This window comes from Camellia sinensis, chromosome 5 (genome assembly GCF_055761805.1).
Source record: "Camellia sinensis isolate YWXY chromosome 5, ASM5576180v1, whole genome shotgun sequence".
Lineage (NCBI taxonomy): Eukaryota > Viridiplantae > Streptophyta > Magnoliopsida > Ericales > Theaceae > Camellia > Camellia sinensis.
Genome location: NC_138965.1, coordinates 150,991,853 through 151,016,445, shown reverse-complemented (window position 1 = coordinate 151,016,445; position 24,593 = coordinate 150,991,853). Strand labels below are relative to the sequence as shown.

The window sequence follows — 24,593 nt, the reverse complement described above, 5'->3', positions numbered from 1 at the left end:
GACAGAAGAAGAGGAGTGTTTGATACACTTGGGCAGGAATGAAAGGAGTGTTTGAGAGACAGAAGAAGAGTGTTTGAGAGATAGAACCGTTAGATGTTGATCAAGAAAGATCTCAGCTATTCATACAAATGAATCTCTCATATATTTTCACATATTTTCAAAAACCTTTGTGCCTTATTATATAGATAGTAGAAATAAAAAATGAAAAATTATATTCATATATAAAAAATATTATAAAAATATTGTGATAGTGATATTGTTATAAATATAAATCATATTTATGGATGTTTTGGTTTAAAGTGAAAGGTCTCCATTAAATTATATCATTGTATTTGAAAATTTTATATAAAATTTATGTTTTTATATTATTATTTAATAAGAATATGTTCTGATAGAATTTAATGATGGAAAATTATAGAATATAGTCACGATGATAAGAAAAAGAAATAGTAGAAAAAAGAACGAAATGATCATTTAAAATTTTTTAAAATATGACATCAGTAATGCATGGAGCAATTTGTAATGGGATTACACAACCTTAAGGTTAAGGACAAGAATGTAGGCTCTGTTTAGTAGAGCTTTTGAAGTTTAATTCTATTCCTTAGTTTGATTCTACTTCATAGTTTGAGTGTGTTGTTTGGTAACAGTTTTAGAAAATTAATTTTACACTTACTTTTCAAAATATCCACTTTTCAATATTATATGTCACATCATTAAATTCAAACTATTTTCAAAATTTATAACTAAATAAATTTTTTACATTTAAATTATAATTTCAAAATTCATAAACTTAAAATACAACTTCATTCCCAATTCATAATTCTAAAAACTCTATCAAAGGCAACCGTAATTTTTCAAAATGAGTTTTGTATTAAACAAAAACGTTAGGCGCGTCAGTGTAATTTACAAAAAAAAGAAAAAAAAAGAAAAAAAAAAGAAAAAAAAAAGGCATTCTTCTCAAGCCTTATCTTCACAGATCATCTCTCTCTCTCTCTCTCTTCAAAGTCATGGAGTTCAAAGCAGCTGCATCATCTTCACTTTCTCTCTCTAGATCTCTCTGTCTCTCCACTCCCACCATACTATCTCCTTCTTCCCAGCTCCACCCTCGCTCCTACTTTCGCGTCTTTTCTCGATCCATCCCCATTTTCACACAATTCAGTACCACCCCTTCAATTTCAACTACGTCCCCGAATTCGAAACCCCGTCATCTCATGATCGCCCGAAATTCCAGTTCCATCACTGCCAAGCCCTCTTCGGAGCTCCGGAAGAAACGCGCTGATGGAGAGCAGGACGACAAGCTTCGAGCTCTCCGCGACCTCTTCTCCAAGACCCATGTTGGCATCGACGCTTACATTATCCCTTCTCAGGACGCCCATCAGGTCCAATTCTCAATTTTTCTTCAACTTCTCATTGAAATTTGAACTGGGTTTTCTCTTTCTTGAGCAATTTATTTGAGATTGTGTGTGTATATATATATATGAACTTGTATTTATTACTCTTTCAACGAATTGTTTGGTGTTCTCTCTTACGCTGTGTGTTTGGTTGGGGGATTTGGAAAAGAAAAGGACAAAGTGTATGAAACCAAGGGAAATAGTGGCATATTTTATTCACATTTTACCTTAAAAAAAAGCTTATCGAGGCTGCATATGACTTTATTTATTTATGATAAATATATGACTTCATTTATTTGTATTATTAGTATTATTTTAAAATATTTTTGGAATCGTATGCTTACATAGGCAAAAATAATTTAAAAAAGCTGATTATGGAAAAAAAAAGGAAGTTGGGGAGAGATAACTTTTTTTTTTTTTGAATGAGTTGGGGAGAGATACTTTGGCTTCTACTTTTGTAACTATCAACTTTCAGCTTAACCAAGCTGCACCAAACAATCATGAAATCATGGCCTTGGTGTATGAATTACTAGGTTTAATATCAATTCTAGTGATAGATTTATATATGTTGTTGTGAACGTGTGTATTTATGTAAATTGATATACTGGAAATGAGTTTGAATTCATAGGTTTAATTTCATATTCTTTGTATTAAGCTAGTAAGCACACAACTTCCAAGTCAACGGTACCTATCATTAATTTTAATTTCCATTTCTTTTGGATTTCAGAGTGAGTTCATTGCTGAATGTTACACCAGGAGAGCCTACATATCAGGATTTACTGGTAGTGCTGGCACTGCTGTTGTCACAAAGGATAAAGCAGCTCTTTGGACAGATGGACGATATTTTCTTCAGGTTTGAAAGGAGAACACGGGTGATTTATTTGGCAAAGGTGTTGTAATTCTGATGTAAACTAGCTTGAGTCTATTCTGTTGTGTTGATAATTTTCTATAAACTTTATGATTAGGCTGAGAAGCAGTTAAGCTCTAGTTGGATTCTCATGCGGGCTGGTAATTTGGGAGTTCCTAGCACTAGTGAATGGCTCAATGATATTTTGGCTCCTGGTTGCAGAATTGGCATTGATCCTGTGAGTAATACTGTACTTCTAATGATATGTTCATCAGATTATTAACTCATTAGTGTTATAACACAAAGAAAAGTATCATACACAAGGATTTGAATCTTGCTTAAATTTTCAGCAATGGTCAAAGTCTGTAACTGAAAGTATGGTTTGACATTTTAAAGGACTTGTTTGATAGTATGGTTCGACATCTTGGAGGATCAGAGGATTATGGTTTCTTAAATACAGTTTGAAGCATAAGTTGTTATTTTCATGGACCAGTGCTGAACTTCTAGTCCTGCATGCTAGTCGCTTTCACTGTCCTGCATAAGTTAATTTGTTATTATTACATTTTCAGTGCCCTGCATGGTTAATTTGTTTATCCTTTTCTTTCTCTGCATTTACCTTTTCTTTTGCATATCTGTCTACCGATTACACTTCCCCTGGCATTCCCCGTGCTTGCGTCTGATGCCGCCTATTTTTTTGTTTCTGAGAAGGGAACAGTTTCTTTTTTCTTCTGATGCTGCAGAGGAATTGAAAGAGGCTATTTCTACGAAAAATCACGAGTTGGTGTACTTGTATGACATAAATCTTGTGGATGAAATATGGAAAGATTCAAGGCCAAAACCTCCTAGCAAACCAGTAAGAGTACATGATCTTAAATATGCTGGTGTTGATGTGGCTTCAAAATTATCCTCCCTAAGATCTGAACTTAAAGGTGCTGGTTCATCTGCAATTGTTATCTCCATGCTTGATGAAATTGCATGGCTGCTGAACTTGGTAATCTTTCTTATTAACATTTTTAAGCCTGATCTAATAAGATTGAGTAAGCTTTTATGGTTTTTTCTTAAATTGTTTGTCTTGTTCACTGCGAAATTCCTGAGTTTTAGTCATTTTCTGCTTTATGGTTGTAGATTTTGTCTTTCTAATGTTCAAATAATGCTTTAATTTGTCTGCAGAGAGGGAGTGATGTCCCACATTCACCTGTGATGTATGCATACTTAATTGTGGAGATGGATGGAGCAAAACTATTTATTGATAATTCTAAAGTCACCCCAGAAGTGATGGGTTACTTGAAGAATGCAGCGGTAGATTTGAGACCATACGAATCGATTCTTTCTGAGATAAAAAGGTGATCTTGGGAGCTTAAAGCTATTTTCTTTGTGTGCATCTAATGGACACAATGCGTACTATCTTGTCATGTGCCCTCATGAGAACAAAACATTTATGTATATGAGTAGAAAGTTCTCTGTGGTTTCTATTGTTGCCAAATTCCAGTGATCCAGGAAAGTGGTTGCACAAATGTTGCCAAATTTCTAGTCTCTGTTTGTGAATTTGCAACATATATTCGATGTATCTGACTCGGACACAGCTGTTATAAGAGCAAAATCATTCCAACTTGATTTTAGTGCCCATGATATGCAGACACAAGATTTGTCTAATCTAAGGCAGCAAAATGTTATAAAATCAGATTATCCTTGTTGCATAGAGGCTTCACTGACAGCTGTAATGGGGCAGAACATGTACATAGCCATTGCTAATACATAATTTTCCTTTTCAGTTTGGCAATGCAAGGGGCACACCTTTGGTTGGATACATCATCTGTTAATGCTGCTATTGTCAATACCTATAAGTCTGCTTGTGAAAGATATTATGGAAGCATTGGGAATAAAAGAAAAAATAATACTATATCGTATGATGGCTCCAATGATCAATCTGGGGGACCTGCTGGAATTCATAGGACTTCCCCTATCTCTATGGCAAAGGCAGTAAAAAATCATGCCGAATTAGAAGGGATGCGAAATTCTCATTTAAGGTAAATGGAAACTTCACTTGGAATCTGATTTTCATGCTGACAACTTGTTTGATGTATTGGTAATCATCTAATTGTTTTCAACTTCTAGGCAATATTTTTGTGTGCACAAAAACTGTATTGGATATTTAAAAACAAATTCATGCTTTGAAAAATCAGTTAATGCATTACTGTTTGTTCACCAATTTGTCTTCATTTTTATGGGAATTTGTGGATATTATTGGCTTCTATGTGGTGTAATCACTGTTTGCTCAGAATGCCTTTTTTCTCAGCATTTGTGCCCTAAAAGGAACATCCATGAAACTTTTTCTTGTAAAAGAGTGCTAATTGCTTCTTCTGGCTTACTTTATGTCGTTGTTCATTATTTGTTACTTAGTGGCAGAGTTCAAATATCATTTGGTGGATTGGAGATTGTTTGCATTCCCATTAGAGAGGGTGCTTTGGGGATTTGGAGGTTAGATGTTCAACCAAGTACTCTTGGCCATGTGGCTTTGGAGAATTTTTTTTGCGAGAGTGACAAAATTTGGAGGAGGGTGGTGACTTCCATGTATGGAAGTTCATTGGCCTTTTGGACATTTTTAGAGGTCTCTAAGTCTTTTGGTAAGGGAGTAAGAGAGTCGGAAGGGTTGATGTGACTTCACAGGTCTCATGACATTGATGATTGGGGGAAGCAGTAGGGCGAGTTCTTATATATGTATAGATATATATACACATACATATAAAAGCAATAAGAAGAATTTTTTTTTTGTAGAATTAGGATCGTATTGTGTTTCTACACAATTTTATGACTAGGATTGTAGCCACTCTAAAATTTTGCAAAACTTAAGATCCTAGTGCAATCTAGATTGTTTGGGCAAACTGGGATCGTAGACATGTAAGGTTTTACAATCTGGATAAAGGATTCTGATAACCATGGTCATAGCCAACAATGCATGAAATTTAAATGTTCCAAATGACTACTGGTTTAATATTAGTAATATATGCTCGCTACCATTCTCTTTTTTGCAACTTGCATGTTGCATATTGGTTGTTCATGGGTTCTATGTACACCCTTGAATTAATTTTCTGTCTCTGTCACTGTGTACAGGGACGCTGCTGCACTAGCTCAATTTTGGGCTTGGCTGGAGGAGGAAATCCAGAAGGATGTAGTATTAACAGAGGTACAAGTTGCAGACAAACTTCTTGAATTCCGTTCAAAGAAAGCTGGTTTCATTGATACAAGCTTCGATACAATAAGTGGTATTTTAACTTCTCTATTTACATTTAATCTTCCTAAATATTATTGGTTCCTCTCTTACTAGTTCTCTTTGATACAAGCTTTGATAGAATTTTTTGTTAGGCATGTCAGATAATGGTCAATCATGACTAGCTACTTTTGCTTCCTAGCAAGTCTCATATTCGGCTAAGATGAGATGCTATTGATCTCCTAGCTTGCATGTGCAAGAGGGAACGAGACAGAATGGCTAGTGAAGAAAAGCATGCTAAATATGCCAGCTACAATTTTTTTTGGGAATTAGCAAAATTAAGTTTTGGAAAATTGAAGCTTCTTACTCTCTTCTATCTGTCGTTTATAAACATAAAAAAAATAAAAAAATCCTGTTCTATATTGCTTGTAATTTCAAAGCATGCTAAATACACTAGCTACAACTTTTGACTGAAAATATTTACACTAAAGTTATCCGTAAAAATTTTTATAATTGTGTTATTTACATTCTAAATCTGTAGAAAGAGCCTATGCCTAAAGATTATTAATTGACTCTCTTTTTGAAAATACTTACCAGTTCAAAAATATTGGAGTTGAGTAAATTTTCTTAAGGAATTGCTTGCACATCATATCACAAGCGTCAGTTCAGTTTCTGTAGGTACTTACATATAGAGAGATAAGTGATGCAAAATATCTAGTAAATAAAAGTTTAATAAGTGTATGGCTATACAAATATTGCAATTTTTAAAAAAAAAACTTTGCTGACTATTTTTAAATGCTTCTACAGGTTCTGGTGCTAATGGTGCTATTATACATTACAAACCGGAACCAGAGAGTTGTAGTGTGGTGGATGTAAAGAAACTCTTTCTATTAGACAGTGGAGCTCAATATATCGACGGAACAACTGATGTAACCAGGACAGTGCATTTTGGAGAACCTTCTGCACGGCAAAAAGAATGTTTTACTCGAGTTCTACAGGTGTCAACTTTTTTGATCTGTGTTGTCTGAATATGTGCACACACAATATATTCAATTTAGGAAAGAGATGTTATGGTTTCTCATAGTAAATGATTTTAAAATTTGATTCCCTCAAAAAAAAAAAAAAAAAAAAAAAAAAAAGCACTGTCGTAAACTTGGCTAGTAAAGAACTAAATGAGTTAGATTAAAAAATACATGAAAGAATGGGTGATAGTGGATTGTTTATGGGGCTGCTGCCTAGAACCATTGGACCATCTTCAAGACATTATGCCACTCTCTCTCTCTCTCTCCCTCTTGCTCCATGATGGCATTTTTTTGGCTGGCGGGGGGAGGGCATGCCAGAAGGGGATTGCAGTTACCGCTCAAAAGGAAGGTTTTTAGTTGTCTGATTTGAATTGAAGAATTGGTTGTTGAGGGACAAGATTTGAATAGCTTGGACTCTATGGTGGACTATCTTCCAAAATTTTGTCTGATCTTTGGAATCACTATTAAATCATCCGACATATTAATCCTTACTATTTTGCAACCTATGTTGGAAAGGCAAACACTTAACCGCATTTCTTTTGCCTAAATATAAGCTCAACTCATCACTCGTATTCAATTTTATTCATATTTTACGATAATACCGCCCTGAAGATGTTGTAATCTAAGTTGAAAGGGTAAAGAAGGACCTATTCCTATTCCTATGTTATTTGTGTTTCTTGACTTTATTATTATCAAAAAGCTATCAAACTCTTTTCCGAAGAGAAATGAGTGCTGAACCTTTGAGAGAACAAATCCATCAATTTTTTAAATCGCCAACCTTAAAAAAAATGGGTGGTGCATAATAGAGAATGTAAAATGTTGGGACTAAACACTAAATAATGAATTTCAAAAAGGCTGCCTCAGTATCATATATAAAAAGGTGGGGAGTGGTTATGATAGAATTGAGTTTTGTAATTGTAAGCAGAATCCACAATGGTAGTAAGGGCTCCAAAAAGAACCAAATAGGAGGCTTGTTGAGTTGAGTTGTGGTGTCCGCATATTGGGATATTTTGGTGTTGGAATGAGTAACTTCTGCTGTGCTTTTGGTTTTGAAATTTAAAACAATTTAACAAACATCACAGACAAGCCATATTAAAAGTTTCTCATGAATTCATGAACGCTTGTCATTTAATGAAATGAAGTCGACAATCCTATTCAAACATTTGGGGTTTGTTATTGGCATTTTGATGCTGGAAAGTTGTCCCTATCAGGCAGTGATCTGCAGTTGGCAGCTAGTAAAGGTCAGCCACTATATATACAGTTATCTTAGGTGTCCTTTAATGTGCCTTCTTGCTATATACTGTGTGGTGTATTCCGGTTGACAATGACCAAGCTTTGTTGCAATGTTCGATTCGATTGTGCAGGATGACTGATTATGTAGTTTCTGGTATGTCTAATTACAGGGTCATATAGCTCTTGATCAGGCAGTATTTCCTGAAAATACCCCTGGTTTTGTATTGGATGCTTTTGCCCGTTCTTTTCTTTGGAAGATTGGACTTGATTACCAACATGGTATGTGGCCTCCCTTTCTGTTCCTCTTGCTACCTAGTGGGAAAATATTTCCCTGTAATGCATACGAGATATAATTTTATGATTGTGCTCATTTACTACTTACTTTCCTTCCATATATTAGGGACTGGACATGGTGTAGGAGCGGCACTGAATGTTCATGAAGGCCCTCAAAGTATAAGCTATCGATTTGGAAATATGACCGCCTTGCAGAAAGGCATGGTGGTAAGCAATGAACCTGGCTATTATGAAGACCATGCTTTTGGCATTCGGATTGAGGTACTGTATCTATTTGACTATAATTACATGCATCTCAAAATTGCACTTCAGTTGTAATTAATATCCATGTGATGTTCTGTTGAATGCAAGATATATAATGGATTCTAGTTTAGGCTTGAAATTATCTACCTTTCTAAGGGCCAACAACTTTGCAATTTTTTTTACAGATAGAGATTATAGAGTCATGTTAGATTGTATCAAATATTTATCCTATACAATGTAAGCTGCGAAACAGGGTCATTGTTTAATGTTAGAACCCTTAACAAGCATGCTCTAATACTTATGCTGATTTGATTGTCAGAATCCATCTTTCAAGTGAAAACCATTGGCAAGTATTTGAGAAACAGTTTAAAGTGAGCTTCTTTTTAATTCCTGAAATGGAAGTTCATTAGATTCATTGGATAATATGCAATATATTCAGTTTCGTTATGGCATTAATGGCCGCTGGTTTACAAACAAGAGATCCCAATCATATTATAATTTTGTGGGGGACAGGCTCAAATTTTATATTTTTGTATATTTAGTTCAAGTTTGGCATATTGTAAAAAAAGCCAAAAAGCTAAAAAGTTACTCAAAAAGTTAAAAAGTTAACACTATTCATCAAAATACAACAATTACGGCTGCACAACTCCTAATCTTAATTTTTCCCTACAAATCAATTTTTACAATTTTTTATTACACATTTTTCCATAAAAAGTCAAAAAATTAACCCAAACATCCATATTTTCTTCCTCAATTTTTTAGTTAAAAAAGACAAAACGTGCACTTATTTAGGACACCCCAAACAACTCCTTATTATCTATCATATATAAGTATACATAATTATCATGTCTTATATATATGAATATTTATTTAAAAATAATTTTAAAATGCAACATAACATTAATTCCTAAAGTCGACATTGTTTTTAATAGGTACATATCTACATCATCTTTTAGTATTAGATCACAAGTTATTTCTCAAGTGTTCCCCCAAGTGTCTGGAATGTCCGGATCAAAAAATTTAAAAATAATGGGGCATATTTGGACGTGTGTTCGACAAGCGTCAAGAAGTGTCTCATGAGTCTTGACATGCCACTTTCTTAGAGGCACCTTCTTCTGTTTTTCTGTGTGACCATTATGGTTTATTGATACTTGATTTCTGCTATGAAGCACGAGTACTCCAATAATGATGCCCTACATGTACCAGGTACTTGTACTAGATTTATGTTTTAGAGGGCAATACCAAGCTAAGAAGGATGGTGGGCGTCGTAGGACGAGATGGTGTGACTTAAAAGGGGATAAAATAGAAATATTTAAAAATATAATGGATAATGAAGGTACTTGGGACTTGAAAGATGATACTAACACTATATAGAACTCGATGGCTAATTGTATGAGGAGAATCTCAAGGGAAGTGCTTGGAGAGTCGAAAGGGATGAGACCTAGCTCTTGGGAAACTTGGTGGTGGAGGGAAGAGGTTCAAGTAGTAGTTAAGGCAAAAAAAGAGTGCTTTAAAAAGTGACATAATGATAGAACTGAGAAAAACCTTAAGAGCTATAGATTGGTTAATAAGGAGGTCAAAAAAGTAGTGAGAGAGGCTAAGTTGAAAGCTTATGATGACATATACACTAGGCTAGATAGTAAGGAGGGAGAGAAGAGGGTATACAAACTTGCTAAGATACGGGAGAGGAAAATAAGAGATTTTAATCAAGTGAAGTGCATTAAGAGTGAGGATTCTAAGGTATTGGTGAAGGATGAAGAGATTAAGGAAAGATGGAAGAACTATTTTGAGAAACAATTAAATGAGGAACGTGGAAGTACGACAATAGGGGAAGAAATAGCCAGTAATACGATAAACCAAGACTATAGGTTCTATCGCAGGATTAGGAACTTTGAAGTGGAGATTGCACTTAAGAAGATAAAATCAAATAAGGCTATAGGACTCGATGATATCCCAATTGAAGCTTGGAAATGTTTGGGTAAAAAGGGGGTTGCTTGGTTGACTAGGTTGTTTAGCAAAATTTTGTTGACTAGAAACATGCCAGATGAGTGAAGAAAGAGTATTTTAGTGCCAATCTATAAGAATAAAGAAGATGTTCAGAATTGCAACAACTATAGAGGAATCAAGTTAATGTGTCATATAATGAAAGTGAGAGAGGGTGATGGAACGCTGATTGCGAGATATAACAGAGGTGTCAGAGAATCAATTTGGATTTATGTCTGGCAGGTAAATGATGGAGGCGATTTATCTTTTGAGGAGAGTAATAGAAAAGTATAGAGAAAAGAAAAGAAAAGAGACATTCAGATGGTATTTATCGACTTTAAGAAAGCATATGATAAAGTGTCCGGGGATATAATATGGTGGGTGTTAGAGAAGAAAGAGGTGACAAAAGGTTATATTGATGTGATTAGGGACATGTATGAAGGGGTGGTGACCACTATTAGATCGTCGGCTGGAGTGACAAATGAATTTCCTATCATTGTAGGGTTACACCAAGGAACTACCGTAAGTCCTTGTCTTTTTGCTTTAGTTATGGATGAGTTGACGAGAAATATTCAAGATGGCGTGCCATGGTGTATGCTTTTTGCAGACGATATTGTGTTAGTGGATGAGACTAGAGAAGGAGTTAACACAAAGTTGGAGATTTTGAGAAAAACTTTTGAATCTAAAGGATTCTGAATAAGCAAAACTAAGACAGAGTACATAGAGTATAAATTTAGTAACAGTAACAATGAAAGCAGAGGAGAAGTGAAGATTGAGAATCAAGAACTGTTTAAGAGTGAACATTTTCGTTATTTAGGGTTAATTATCACAACAGCGGGGCAGATTGATACGGATGTGGCCCATAGGATTAAGGTGAGATGGTGTAAGTGGAGAAGTGCGGCTGGAGTACTGTGCGATAAACGAATACCCGCTAGACTAAAAGGTAAGTTCTATAGAACGGCTATTAGACTAGCGATGCTGTATAGGACGAAGTGTTAGGCAACCAAGAAACAACATGTAGATAAGATAAGTGTGGCTGAGATGAGGATGTTGAGGTGGATGTATGGCAAGACTACACAAGACAGAATTAGAAATGAGTGTATTCGGGAATGGGTAGGAGTAGCACCGATAGAAGATAAGTTGAAAGAGAATCGATTGAGATGGTTTGGTCACATTCAACGGAGACCAACAGAGACAGTAGTGAAGAGATGCAATGCTGTAACGGTAGATGAGAGTGTTAAGGGACGGGGTAGGCCTAGCTTAACGTTGGTTAGTTTTGTAAATAGAGATATGGATCTACTTAATTTGACTAACGAAATTGCCTTTGATTGGCCGCGTGGAAAAGAATGATTCATGTAACCGATCTCATTTGATGGGATTTAAGGCTTGGTTTAGTTTGGTTTGGTTTTACAAGTACCAGGTATTTACCGGGTGCGGGTACGGCGTACCGGAATGGCAGTATGCGTATTGGGTACGCCGAATACATGTCGGGTATGGCAAATACATTTGGGTACGGCATGGGTACTAAGGATGTTTGCAGTTCGGTTGCGGCTAGGAAACCTCTAATTCACTATCCGTTCGCCGGATGGGCAGATTGAAAAAAATCAATCCGCATCCGTCCGCCGAATTGACGGATTGGCGGATAGATGCGAATTGGTTTGACGGTTTAAACTTTTACGAATTTTGAACATAATGCAACTTGTCAACATTTTTTTTTATTTTTTATAACAATCCAACTCAATGTAATGTAACTAAAAGATTATCAAGTAAATTGTTAAATATCAATAATAAATACATATAAGAAAATCATGCATTATCAAAACTATTTCATTACTTTTTTTTATTAAAAAACTATTTAATTTGATTTTTTTTTTTTAAATGACAAAATTAAGTATTATATTTTTCACACAAAAATACCAAATAAATCTTTGCCATTTGATAAAAGGATTTCCAAATTGAAAACATAACAGCATATCTAAATTCATTTTCAATTGAAAATACAAATAGAATATTTAAACAAATTAAAAACACAAAGTCTTATAAATTACTAGGAGTGCTTGCGGTTTGGCGGTTCGGTTGCGGCCAAAGGAATCTCAAATCTACCATCCGTCCAAAATTAGGCGGATTGGAAGAAATTAATCTGCAACCGTCCGCTCGCCATCACGCATCCCGTCCAAATTGGGACGGATCGGTTCGGTTTTTGGTTTGGTAGGTTTGGACTGATTGGAATATCTGCTCACCGCAAACGTATGGCACTGATATAGCGAGGTGATTTTTTTTTTGCAACTGTTAGAATTTATTATAGCATTTATTATTCTTCTTTCAATTTGAAAATATCAAGTAATTTATTTCTGACACCATTTACCTATGAGTCATGGTTTTGCGTTCTTTTGCATCCTGTTTTAGACAATCAAAAAAGAAAAATAAAGAATTATATAACTTTTTAGACAAGTTCTCCTCTTTTTAGTTTTGATATTGGAACTCTGATTTATATGTTGGATGTTTAGTTAGAAATTTTAATAAATAAAAAATTGACGTATCCGTACTTGTACTCGTATCCTATTTTTTTAGGAATTTACTGTATCGGCGTACCCGTACCCATATCTGTACCCGCACCCGTGCTTCATAGGATTTTTGCTACTTGTTTTGTGTTTGTGTTTCTGCAGTAGTGCTATCTTTAAAATGTGATTTCTATCTTTCTATTTATTCTTTTTTTTTATCATATTTAAAATTTTTCACTTGAGCTATTTGTCTCATCCAGAATCTCCTTTATGTGGAAGAAATTGACACACCAAATCGTTTTGGAGGAATAGGATATATGGGGTTTAAAAAGCTCACATTTGTTCCCATACAGGTATGGTATCTTATGCCTGAAGTTATATATTTTGAATGTTTGATCTTTCCCTTGTGTCTTGTGATCAATTTAGAGCTTATTTTTCATAGTAATACGTTCGCATTATATGTTTATTTTCTATGAATGTCTCTGTGGGTGTCACTGTGCAGGCGAAGTTGGTTGACTTATCTTTGCTCTCTGTTACGGAGATTGATTGGCTCAATAATTACCATTCACAAGTTTGGGAGAAGGTAAACGTACATCTAGAAACTTTTTTTTGATTGTCTGTGCAATCAATGGCATTGTGTATGACTACCCTTTGGGGAATTAATTATTCAAGGGACTTGCTCTCCTCACGACCCCTTGGCATTTAAGAATTCTTGCACATCTGAATTTAACGAAAGCATCTGTGCGCATATTCTTGGTCAGACTTGCTATTAGTGTCCTCAGTGATGTGGGTTTGAGTCACCTCTCTAGTTTGGCCCGCCCTAGCAGGTTTATCTACACATAGGTCACTTCAAATTGTGTTCTAGTCCGAAATCCAGATGTCACTTTTAACAGTTGCAGATTTGTCCTCGGTCTTCATAGACTGGTGTTGGTCTGGTTGCCTACGAATGGTTTGCACTAGCAGATTAACCATGTTTTGGGGAAGGATTTTGACTCGCGTATTCTACATGTATTTATGAAAGGCATAATAAATTTGATAATACTATCAAGTTTTATATTTTCACATGTTTTAGCAAGCAGTGAAATTTCTCTCTTTAGGATCCTAAAAATTGCGGTTACTTATCTGAGGTCTTCATGCAGGTTTCACCGTTGGTGGATGGTTCTGCGCGCCAGTGGCTCTGGAGCAACACACGCCCGCTTGTCAAACTTTAGATTCTATGGAGTGTTTGATCTGTGTCAAGTTGTTTGTACATAGAACAAGGAATTATATTTATTTATTTATTTATTTTCAAATCATAATTGTATACAGTTTTACATTTAAAGAATTAATTATGTTGAATTAAACTTATTTAGAAAAATTAGGGGTAAGCTCTAACTGTTTATAAGGGGATTCCCTTGTCAATATGTGACATCCATGGGCGTTTGCGATTGGTTTTTTGTCGGTTATTTTTTAAAAAGTTTTACACTAGGTTTTATTTGATTAGATGAATAATAAAAGTAGAAAATTAAAAAAAAAAAAAATTAGCTTGATGTACATTTATATATGGGAGTTTTTTTGATAAATTTACTTTCTAAGAGTTTTATTTCATCTAACTCATATTCTTTTTGACTATTTTATTAGGTCCTATTTGAGATAAGAAGACCAAACTACCTTTTTCATCTATTTATGTTCTATTTAGTTCACATTATTTTTTTATGTTTCAATAAGTCCTATGGGTGATATAATTATCAAAATACCCCTAATGTGAATGTTCATAGCGTCTTAATGTGAATGTTCATATCGTCAATGTGTAAGAGCCCGGCTCATGTCGATCTTCGTGGGTGCTCGGAAAAATTCAAGTCGGGCTGGGGCGGGCTGGGCCCGTTGACAATATGAATATTCACATTGACATGTTAACATTAACACTAATAGGAGTGTACAATTGGCCCGCGTCTCGTGGCGGTGTGAAACCCGCTCGCGGTCCATGGACAGCCCGGGGCGAGCCCGGTCCGGCCCGTTAACAATGTGAATATTCGCATTGACATGTTAACATTCACATTAATAAGAGTATAAAATTGGATTGTGGCCCATGGGCGGCCAAAAGCTTGTCCGCGGCTCGGGGCGAGCCCAGCCCGGCCCGTTGACAATGTGAATATTCACATTGACATGTTAACATTCATATTGATAGGAGTGTAAAATTAGTCCGCGCCTCGTGGCTGCCCGAAACCCGCCCACGGCCCGTGGACAGCCCGAGGCGGGCCTGGTCCGGCCTGTTGACAATGTGAATATTCACATTGGCATGTTAACATTCACATTGATAAGAGTATAAAATTGGCAAGCGACCCAGGGCGGGTTCGACCCGGCCCGTTGACAATGTGAATATTCACATTGACATGTTAACATTTACATTGATAAGAGTGTAAAATTGGCCCGCAGCCCGTGGGCGGTCCGAAGCCCGACCGCAGCCGGAGGCGGGCTTGGCTCGTCCCGTGACAATGTGAATATGCACATTGACATGTTAATATTAACATTGATAGGAGTGTAAAATTTGTCCGCCCGCCGAAGCTTGCCCGCGGCCCGAGGTAGGCCTGGCCCGGCCCGTTGACAATGTGAATATTCACATTGACATGTTAACATGCACATTGATAGGAATGTAGAATTGGCCTGCGACTCGTGGGCTGCCCGAAGCCCGCCCATGGCCCGGGGCAGGCTCGTCTGGGTCTGGGCCCGAGCATGTCCGAGATCCTAGGCTAGGGCCTAGACCATCACTTTGAAGCTCGGCTAGGCCCATCAATCCGCTTAAGGCCCATTCAAGGCTTGGTCCGAGGCCCAGCCCGCCCGAGGCGCAATGTCTTTTTTTGTGAAAAATAATAAAATTTTGGTAGAAAAAATTAAAAAAAATGGCTAGGCCCGTCCAAGCCCGACCTAAGCTCGAGGCTAAGCTTAGGCCCATCGGCCCGACCCGAGGTTGGATCCATCGGCCTGTCCAAAACCCAAATACCCTTGTGCCAAGACTAGGGCTTGGGCCTAATTTTTTGGCTCATAGGCCGGGCCGGGCCGGGTCGGCTCGGATTTTTTCGGACACCCACGAGGCTCGATATGGACCGGCCCGAGCCTCTACGCATTGATGATATGAACATTCACATTGACGATGTGAATATTCACATTATGAGTATTTTGGTAATTATGTCTCCCATAGGACTTATTGAAACATAAGAAAATAATGTGGATTAAATAGAATATAAGTAGATGAAAATAATATTTTGGTCTTCTTACCTCAAATAGGGCTTAATGGAATAGTCAAAAAGAACGTAGGCTGCCCGAAACCCGCCCACAGCCCAAGAAAGGCTCGTTTGGGCCTGGGCTCGAGCCTAGTCCGAGACCTTAGGCTCGGGCCTTGGCCATCACTTTGAAGCCGGACCCGCGCCGAGGCCTAGTGTCTTTTTTTGTGGAAAATAATAAAATTTTGATAGAAAAAATTAAAAAGAATTAAAAAAAATGGCCAGGCCCGCCTAAGCCTGAGGCTAGGCCTCCCATCGGCTCGACCCACCGGCTCGGGCCAGGACCCAAACGAGCTTGCCGTGGGCAGGCTTCGGGCAGCCCACGGGCCGCATGCCAATTCTACATTCCTATCAATGTACATGTTAATATGTCAATGTGAATATTCACATTGTCAACGGGCTGGGCCGGGCCTACCCCGGGCCGCGGGCAAGTTTCGAGTAGCGGGCAAATTTTACACTCCTATCAATATTAATGTTAACATATCAATGTGAATATTCACAATGTCATGAGTCGGGCCAAGCCCGCCTCGGGCTGCGGTCAAGCTTCGGGCCGCCCACGGGCTGCGGGCCAATTTTACACTCTTATCAATGTGAATGTTAACATGTCAATGTGAATATTCACATTGTCAACGGGTGGGATCAAGCCCGCTCTGGGTCGCTGGCCAATTTTATACTCTTATCAATGTGAATGTTAACATGTCAATGTGAGTATTCACATTGTTAACAGGCTGGGTCGGGCCCGCCCCAGGCCGCTCACGGGCCTTAGGCGGGTTTCGGGCAGCCACGAGGGGCGGGCTAATTTTACACTCCTATCAATGTGAATGTTAACATGTCAATGTGAATATTCACATTGTCAACAGGCCGGGTCAGGCCCGCTCCGGGCCGCGGGTGGGCTTTTGGCCGCCCATGGGCCGCGGACCAATTTTATATTCTTATCAATGTGAATGTTAACATGTCAATGTAAATATTCACATTGTTAACGGGTCGGACCGAGCCCGCCCCGGGCCGCCGGCTGGTTTCGCGTCGCCACGGGACGCGGACCAATTTTACACTCCTATTAATGTGAATGTTAACATACCAATGTGAATATTCACATTGTCAACGGGCCGGGCTCGCCCCGGCTCGCGGGCCGGTTTCGGGCTACTTACGGGCCAATTTTACATTCTTACCAATGTGAATTTTAAAATATGAATGTTCACATCACAAAATTGCTAACCATTCAAAAAATATTTATAAGGGTATAAAAATTAAATATAAGGGTATAAGTGTCCAAGAAAATAGTGTAAATTAAGAAAAAAGACTTTATGGAATAAAACTATACATACATAAGACTAAATGAGTTAAAAAATTTATTCATAAATTTCTTAGGTTAAAACACTTCTAAATAAGATTTATCAAAAAAAATCTCTTTATATATTTATTTATGTTAAAACTTTAGTTCTATAGTTATAAAGTCCAACTTTTTTTTTTCTTTTTCTTTTCCTTTTTCTACTCCCTATAAAATCCAAATTAAAAGCCAGGTTTTTAAAAGAAGAAACTTAAGCGGTGATTGCAATACAAATCTGTTGGATCCTTTCCCTTCCGGGCTCCATTCACCTGTCGTACGTAACGCTCCCCTAAATAAAAGCCCTTTGGAAACAACCTCCATACACAATTTACATTGGTTTTTTTTAAAGTTATAATTCATATAATTATTAGATCATTTTTTATCAGTATTTTGTTAGTCATAAATTATTAAATAAAATATTGTCATGTCATTTACTAAAATATATATTTATTTTTGTTAATTTTAGTTTTTACTTACCACCTCCATTAGTTTCAATTGCCTTAGGGTTGTTTTATAAATAGATTATTTTAATAAGTTTTTTATTTTTGGTTAAATATGAGATGAAAAAGATTAGTATGTTAAGAATAATTTAGGGTTTTTTTATAAATAGGTTATTTTAATAATTTTTTGAATTTTGATTAAATATGAGAAGATTAGTATGTTTAGAATATTTTTTTAACATTTTATGAAGAAATCGTATAAAAAGTATAGAAGAAATGAAATCTTTTAATTTTTTGGTATAGTTATTTGACTCTTTAACCTTTGATCTTTTGACATTTTAATTAATATGGAAGGTTCCAAACTTAGCCTTAGCCTAATTACCATAATTATGTCAAAATTGTAGGAGGATTAATTGTATTTTTCTCAAAGTTAAGGGGAGGTGAGTGTAATTTTACCAAAAAACAACATTTGAAAGATCGACCTTTTCCCGACCGTTAAAAGTATCAAAGATCAACCAGTACTATCTCTCTCTCTCTTTGAAGTCCATCATCGTCTTCATCACTCTCTCTGTCTCTCTCTCTAAATTCAACCTTCTAGTCTTCACTGTATTGATTTCTGAAGCAAATTAAGCGAAAGTCATGGATGGTATTCAATCTTTCTCTCACATATACATACATATTGGCTATTCTATTCTTCATGTAAATTGATTAATATATGTGTGTTGTTTTCTTGCAGACCAAACCCTCTCACACAATTGCAATCACATTGTTTTCGATTACAACAAGCCTTCTTCGATTTGTGAGTCAGGTTCGTATGTTTCTTCTTCATTCCCTTTCAACTCTGTTTTGTTTCAGAAAATTGAAGTGAGAATTGACCTGAAGTTTCTTGATTTGTCTTCAGATCGAACCCTAGAAACTGCAATTTGCGACACAGGTTCGTTCTTCGTTGATTTCTTGTCTTTAATGTTCAAGAAAATTGTGAATTCATGTTTCTCGCTTTCAATTGAGATCAAAACCTTTTCTTTTTTTTAAAAAAAAAATCTTTATTTTTTCCCTCTAATATGCTCTGTTTGGTTGCTGAGAAATACTGGAAAAGAAAAGAAGAGAAAAGAAAAGATAATTATGAATCTTATGTTTTCTTGACTACTTAAAGCAAATAGTGGTAGTTATGCTCAATTGGGTGGATTAATTTTCTTCTTTATACCAAATATTTTTTATTTTTTGTTTTGAGATATGAATTGAAATGTTTCTCTGTTCTCCAACAATTTCTCAGAAACCAATGGAGCATTACATATTTTGATTTTCTTTTCTTTTTTTCTTTTTTTTTTTTTTCTTTTTATATTGGGGATTGATCTGAAGGATCTTTCATATTATTTCAGAGCAAGTTGGGGAAAATACAGCTTTGGTGGACGATAGCGATGTTTCAGATGGACATGGAGCCCAAGAAATGTGTTCTGATGAAGTGCAGACTCTTCCAATTTTGCAGAAATTTGAACAATTGAGCAACCAAGTTCAGGTAAATCTTGAAATTTATACTCTTAAACATTGATTTCAATGACATATTTGGTTATAAATTTCTTGTAGTTGTCTCTAATTTTTATTTTTTGTTTCAGAATTTAAAGAAGGAGCATGCAGCTTTATGCAACGAAGTGAACGGCATCACTGCCAATTCTTTTCCTGGCTCTGAAGTTTTCAGTGCTCTTCAGGACCTCAGTATATTCCTTTTGCCAATAAATGAATTTTATTCTTCTTCTTCCACTTCTTCAACCCAACCCTAATTAGTTTATTGTCTGTTTTGTTTCGCATTAGGTACTGAACATGAACATTTGAAGAAAAAATACCACGAAGAGTGTGAACTTGTGAAGAAGAAGTACCTTGAAGAGTGCTCTGAACGGAAGCGGCTCTATAATGAAGTGATTGAGCTTAAAGGGAATATCAGGGTCTTCTGCAGGTGCAGACCATTAAGCCAAGATGAAATTGCAAATGGGTCTACTTCTGTAGTTGATTTTGATTCATCTCAGGAAAATGAGTTGCAGATTATTTGCTCTGATTCTTCGAGAAAGCAATTCAAGTTTGATCATGTATTTAGGCCTGATGACAATCAAGGTAACTTGAAAAGTCACAATTGGTAATTTGCTTCTTACAAATGAATGAATTTATTTAACAGATTTTGTACTATTTTAAGGTTTTAATCCTTTGGTTGTTATGCAGAGGCTGTTTTCATTCTAACTTCACCAATAGTGACTTCAGTGTTGGATGGATACAATGTTTGTATATTTGCCTATGGACAAACTGGAACTGGAAAAACATTTACTATGGAAGGAACCCCTGAAAATAGGGGAGTTAATTACCGGACACTGGAGGATTTATTCAGGATTTCCAATGAAAGGAGTGGTTTTATGAGATATGAACTGTTTGTAAGCATGTTGGAGGTTTACAATGAGAAGATAAGAGACCTCTTGATAGAAAACTCCAACCAGTCTAGTAAAAAGTAAGTTCTCTTCTGCTTCAGCCTTTTGAATCTTTGTTAGATTGGTTTCTTCCATTATCAGTCATCGTTATTCATATTTATAACTTGTAAAGAACTTAAGAATAACTCAATTTTTGGTTACCATAGGCAACTGTAAATGATTTATTGCATTGATTAATGTATACAAAAATTTAAAGCTGAAACACTACTATTGGCACCGTAAAAAGGCCTCTTAATTGGCAAGAGAAAAATCATAACTTATTTAAAATTTTAGATGCTTACAAAAATATTATTTTTAAAATAAGAAATACTAGCAGAAAGCAGATTTTAGTTTGAATACATAATTTCACTTCGTTCGGACACATCCTCATGACATTCTTTCTGGCAAGAATATTGTTTCAAGTCCCAGTTGATGGTGCATAAAAAATCATTGATAGAGCATCAGTTCAAGTAGTTTTTTATATCCCATATTTTACTAACATATAACCTAACATCAGTATTAACTGGGACAAAAACTGCCTACTTTCCAAGTTTTACTTGATAGATTGAACTTATAGTAAGTAATTTCCAATTGCTCTTTTAACTTAGCTCCATGGTTTTAGAATAGAGTTATTGAACAAAGGTTCATTGTGCGAATTTTGAGATTGATGATTATGAGGAAGCTCTTTCTCAAAGCAATTATTGTGCCTCATCCTTCCAATCTATTGTTTCCATCAATACAGCAATAAATTTTATTTTTGTTTTTTCGTCAATACAAAAATGTCGTGCCTTTGAATATTTCCATGTTGGGTTAATTTCCTCTCATGTTCCCTTTGTTCCCAATGTGAAAACAAATATAGAACTACTTTCTAAAAAATGAGTTACTTTGATACCAGCTGTTGTGGCCAAACTGAATGGCTTGTTTACTGTGATGATTCTCTCCTCAATATGTTTTAGAATTGTGTCTAAATCAGCAGCTTTGCCCTCTCCAATGTCATCATAGCTCTAGACAGGCATATCACAGTTAAATAATCCTTTTATAGTGCTTTACTGTATATACTTTTAACGAAGAGAAATGCGTTCTAACTCTTTATTTTTATCTTAGTTATCATTTATTCCAGTGGGTCATCAGTCCAGATTTACATCATGAAGAGATTTGACTGTTTTCTGTTTATGGAAATGAAGGTTGGAGATAAAACAAGCTGCTGATGGAACTCAAGAAGTCCCAGGACTTGTTGAAGCTCATGTTTATGGTACAGATGAAGTGTGGGAACTGCTTAAGTCTGGAAGTCAAGCCAGATCTGTCGGATCTACTAATGCTAATGAATTTAGCAGCCGTTCTCACTGGTAGCTGTGAATTCCTTTTAAAATGTCTTCAATTCATTGTCTGGGTCTAATCCACCTTATATTAAATTAAAATTTGAAACAATTGAAACAAATCAGAAAATGAATCATTATTACCTGTCATGTATATACCTACTCAGTTTCCGTGAGTTCTTTTTGTCAGAGTAAATACAATATTGTATCTCTTTCATTGTTCTAATGACCAAAAATTCATCTTTTGTAGCTTGTTACGTGTGACTGTTAATGGTGAGAGTTTAATAAATGGGCAAAAAACAAAGAGCCACCTTTGGCTGGTGGACTTGGCTGGAAGTGAGCGCATGGGCAGGATTGAAGTTGAAGGTGAAAGGTTGAAAGAATCGCAGTTCATAAATAAATCCCTCTCAGCACTTGGGGATGTTATCTCTGCTCTTGCATCTAAGACTGCGCATATTCCATACAGGTCTCTCTCTCTCTCTCTCTCTCTCTCTCTCGTGCATTTACTTCCTTTACACTCTACTTACTGGTTCTAACCTCATCGTCAAACCAGGAATTCCAAGCTCACTCATATGTTGCAGAGCTCTCTAGGTGAGGTTCTTTGTTGTTTCTAGTACTTTTATTTATTTATTTATTTGAGAGGAATATTCTATACGCATCATGATGAGAGAATACATGAGTAATTGGGAAATTAATTGCATAGGATTCCAATCTAATTAGACTCTCTTTGGGAACTAGGAGAGAAAAGAAAAGAAAATAAATGATTACTCTAGTTAGGAGAGAGAGAGAGAGAGAGAGAGAGAGATAGAGAGAGAGAGAGAATGACAAAAAAGATAGTGATTTCTCTTCTATCTTGTTTGTTTAAACTACATAAGAAAAAGAAAAGAAATCTGTCTCTGCCGGTTTCTTTTCTCTCCCAATCTCTCCATATTTGGAGAGATTCAAAATGAGAGTCTTAAGAGAAACTGGTTTCTCTCCATTTCTTCTTGTTTCACTCAATTTGTCCCCTCTTTAGTAATCCACATAGATGATATGAACCAAGAGAAATTCATTTCTCTTCTCTTTTCTTTCCAAATCACCCAATCCAAACGGGAAATTTCTGCAATGGAAACTCGGTGATTTTTATCTACTGCCTTCCTTTCCCAGTGAGTAAAACTTACAAAGACATGAAATGCAGGAGGAGATTGTAAGACCCTGATGTTTGTCCAGATTAGCCCAAGTGCTGTAGATTTGGGAGAAACCCTCTGCTCACTTAATTTTGCTAGTCGTGTCCGAGGAATTGAGCATGGACCTGCTCGCAAACAGGCAGACCTCACAGAGCTTTTCAAGTATAAGCAACTGGTATGCAGAGAGAGATCAATAACTTATCTCCCAATAACTACTATTCTTTTGAGGTCAAAAGTTGCTGCCGCTAATGATTTTCATTATTTACAAACAGGCAGAAAAGGCCAAGCATGATGAGAAGGAAATCAAGAAATTGAGAGATAGTTTGCAGTCATTGCAATTACGACTTGCTGCCAGAGAACACATCTGCAGAAATTTTCAAGACAAGGTAATGAGTTTCACAATTCATCTACCTTCCGTATGTGTGGGTGGAAAATGAAAGTCAACGGATGGTTAATGGAAAACAAAGCTCATCTAGGGGGAAAAAAATTCACTTTTGAAAAGATGAAAAAACTTTTTTTTACCAACACTGCCACATTGTCACCACCGCCACCCCGCCTCCATCACCACCTCTACCAATGCCACTATCACCACCCAACCATCCTGTCACCACCACCACTAATAACACTAGCACATTAGTTTCAAGGTCACAAATGTTTTCCAGAAAATACTTTCTGCCTCCCGAAACAAACGGAGTGCTGGTTTCTGTTTTAGAGCTATTTCTAGATGATGCTACAATACAACAAAAGGAAACGGATTTTTTGTTGTTGTTTTTGCTTTTTGTTTTTTGTTTTTGTGGCTCAAAATAAAGGGGTCTTTTCAGATGTTGATCAATTCACTTAAAAATGTCTAACATGTTCACTCCCTTGCCCATTGGGCATTTGCAATTGCAAGCTCATCTGTTCTTCATTAAATTGCTCAACAGAATAGAGAACTTGAGAGCCAATTAGCAGAGGAGAGGAAGACCAGACTAAAACAGGAAACTAGAGCTTTGGCTTCTGTTTCTGCTCAGTCTCCAGCCTTATCATGTCTAAATCAACCACATATGACGACTATAGCAGAGAAAAAGCCACCAATGTTTCCTTCAAAATTGAGGCTACCTCTGCGAGGAATCTCCAATTTCTTGCCCCCACGTTCTCCTGTCCCACCTCGCATGACCAAGACTTCGACTTCTATTTACCCAAATAACAAAGAAAACGTGTCGAAAATGATGACGACAGCAACCAAGACAAAGACACTCCTGAAAGCAAGACGGGGTTCTTATGCTGTTAGGCCTCCTCCGGTTGCAACAAATCAGGTCTTTCAGCCTAAAAGACGTGCCTCTATTGCAACACTCCATCCTGAGTCAAACTCAAATATTATGAGAACTCCACTTAACAGCTCATCCAATGCTCGATTAAGGACTGATCGTATGGTGGGTAGACAATCATTTGTGTGGGATCCACAAAGGGTATGGCGTGCATCAAGAGTGGAAACTCCATTGTCACGGTTGAAGGAATCAGCGGTGATGGCAACACCAATTGCTCCTAGGAGCAGTAAATTTAGAGGAAGTCCTCCAACACAGGCAGGGTCATGGAAGCCAAAGCATCCGACGGTTATTGCGCTACAAAAGAAACAGTTAGTATGGAGTCCACTCAAGTTCCGAGGCATGAGAAATAGTAGCAGGAAGTCATTATTGCCTTCTTGATGTTCTGAGAAGTATCAGTGTATTCTCAAACATCTTTAAAACATGTAATTTCTTCTTCCTTAACCTCTATTTTTTATTTTTTATTTTTTTGGGGATTTTACACCAGTGTATGCATACTAGTACCAACTGCTGCTTTCTTGAGGATAGCTCCATTTCTTGTATTGCTTTAACCAATTCTTCTCTCTTTGAGCCTTCAATTCACAATATATGATATACTTATTTGTCAA

At 36.5% G+C, this 24,593-nt stretch overlaps 2 protein-coding genes across 2 annotated transcripts; both read left to right on the top strand.

The window, feature by feature from the left end:
* Positions 1-861: 861 nt before the first annotated feature.
* Positions 862-14,158, top strand: LOC114318362 (Metallopeptidase M24 family protein). The gene is made up of 13 exons (XM_028265226.2): positions 862-1,379; positions 2,119-2,244; positions 2,357-2,476; positions 2,954-3,229; positions 3,409-3,581; positions 4,011-4,265; positions 5,350-5,501; positions 6,254-6,444; positions 7,872-7,980; positions 8,102-8,256; positions 12,983-13,075; positions 13,225-13,305; positions 13,862-14,158. The coding sequence occupies exons 1-13, from the start codon at positions 1,008-1,010 to the stop codon at positions 13,931-13,933; spliced, it is 2,175 nt and encodes a 724-aa protein (XP_028121027.2). The 5' UTR covers positions 862-1,007; the 3' UTR covers positions 13,934-14,158.
* Positions 14,159-16,825: 2,667 nt separating this feature from the next.
* On the top strand, positions 16,826-24,593 carry LOC114318360 (kinesin-like protein KIN-14S). Its single transcript, XM_028265225.2, has 13 exons — positions 16,826-18,395; positions 18,486-18,557; positions 18,651-18,683; positions 19,129-19,265; positions 19,363-19,462; positions 19,559-19,855; positions 19,961-20,240; positions 21,384-21,545; positions 21,766-21,981; positions 22,069-22,106; positions 22,693-22,856; positions 22,954-23,067; positions 23,605-24,593. Exons 1-13 carry the CDS (start codon positions 18,389-18,391, stop codon positions 24,364-24,366), a joined length of 2,382 nt encoding a protein of 793 aa, XP_028121026.2. The 5' UTR covers positions 16,826-18,388; the 3' UTR covers positions 24,367-24,593.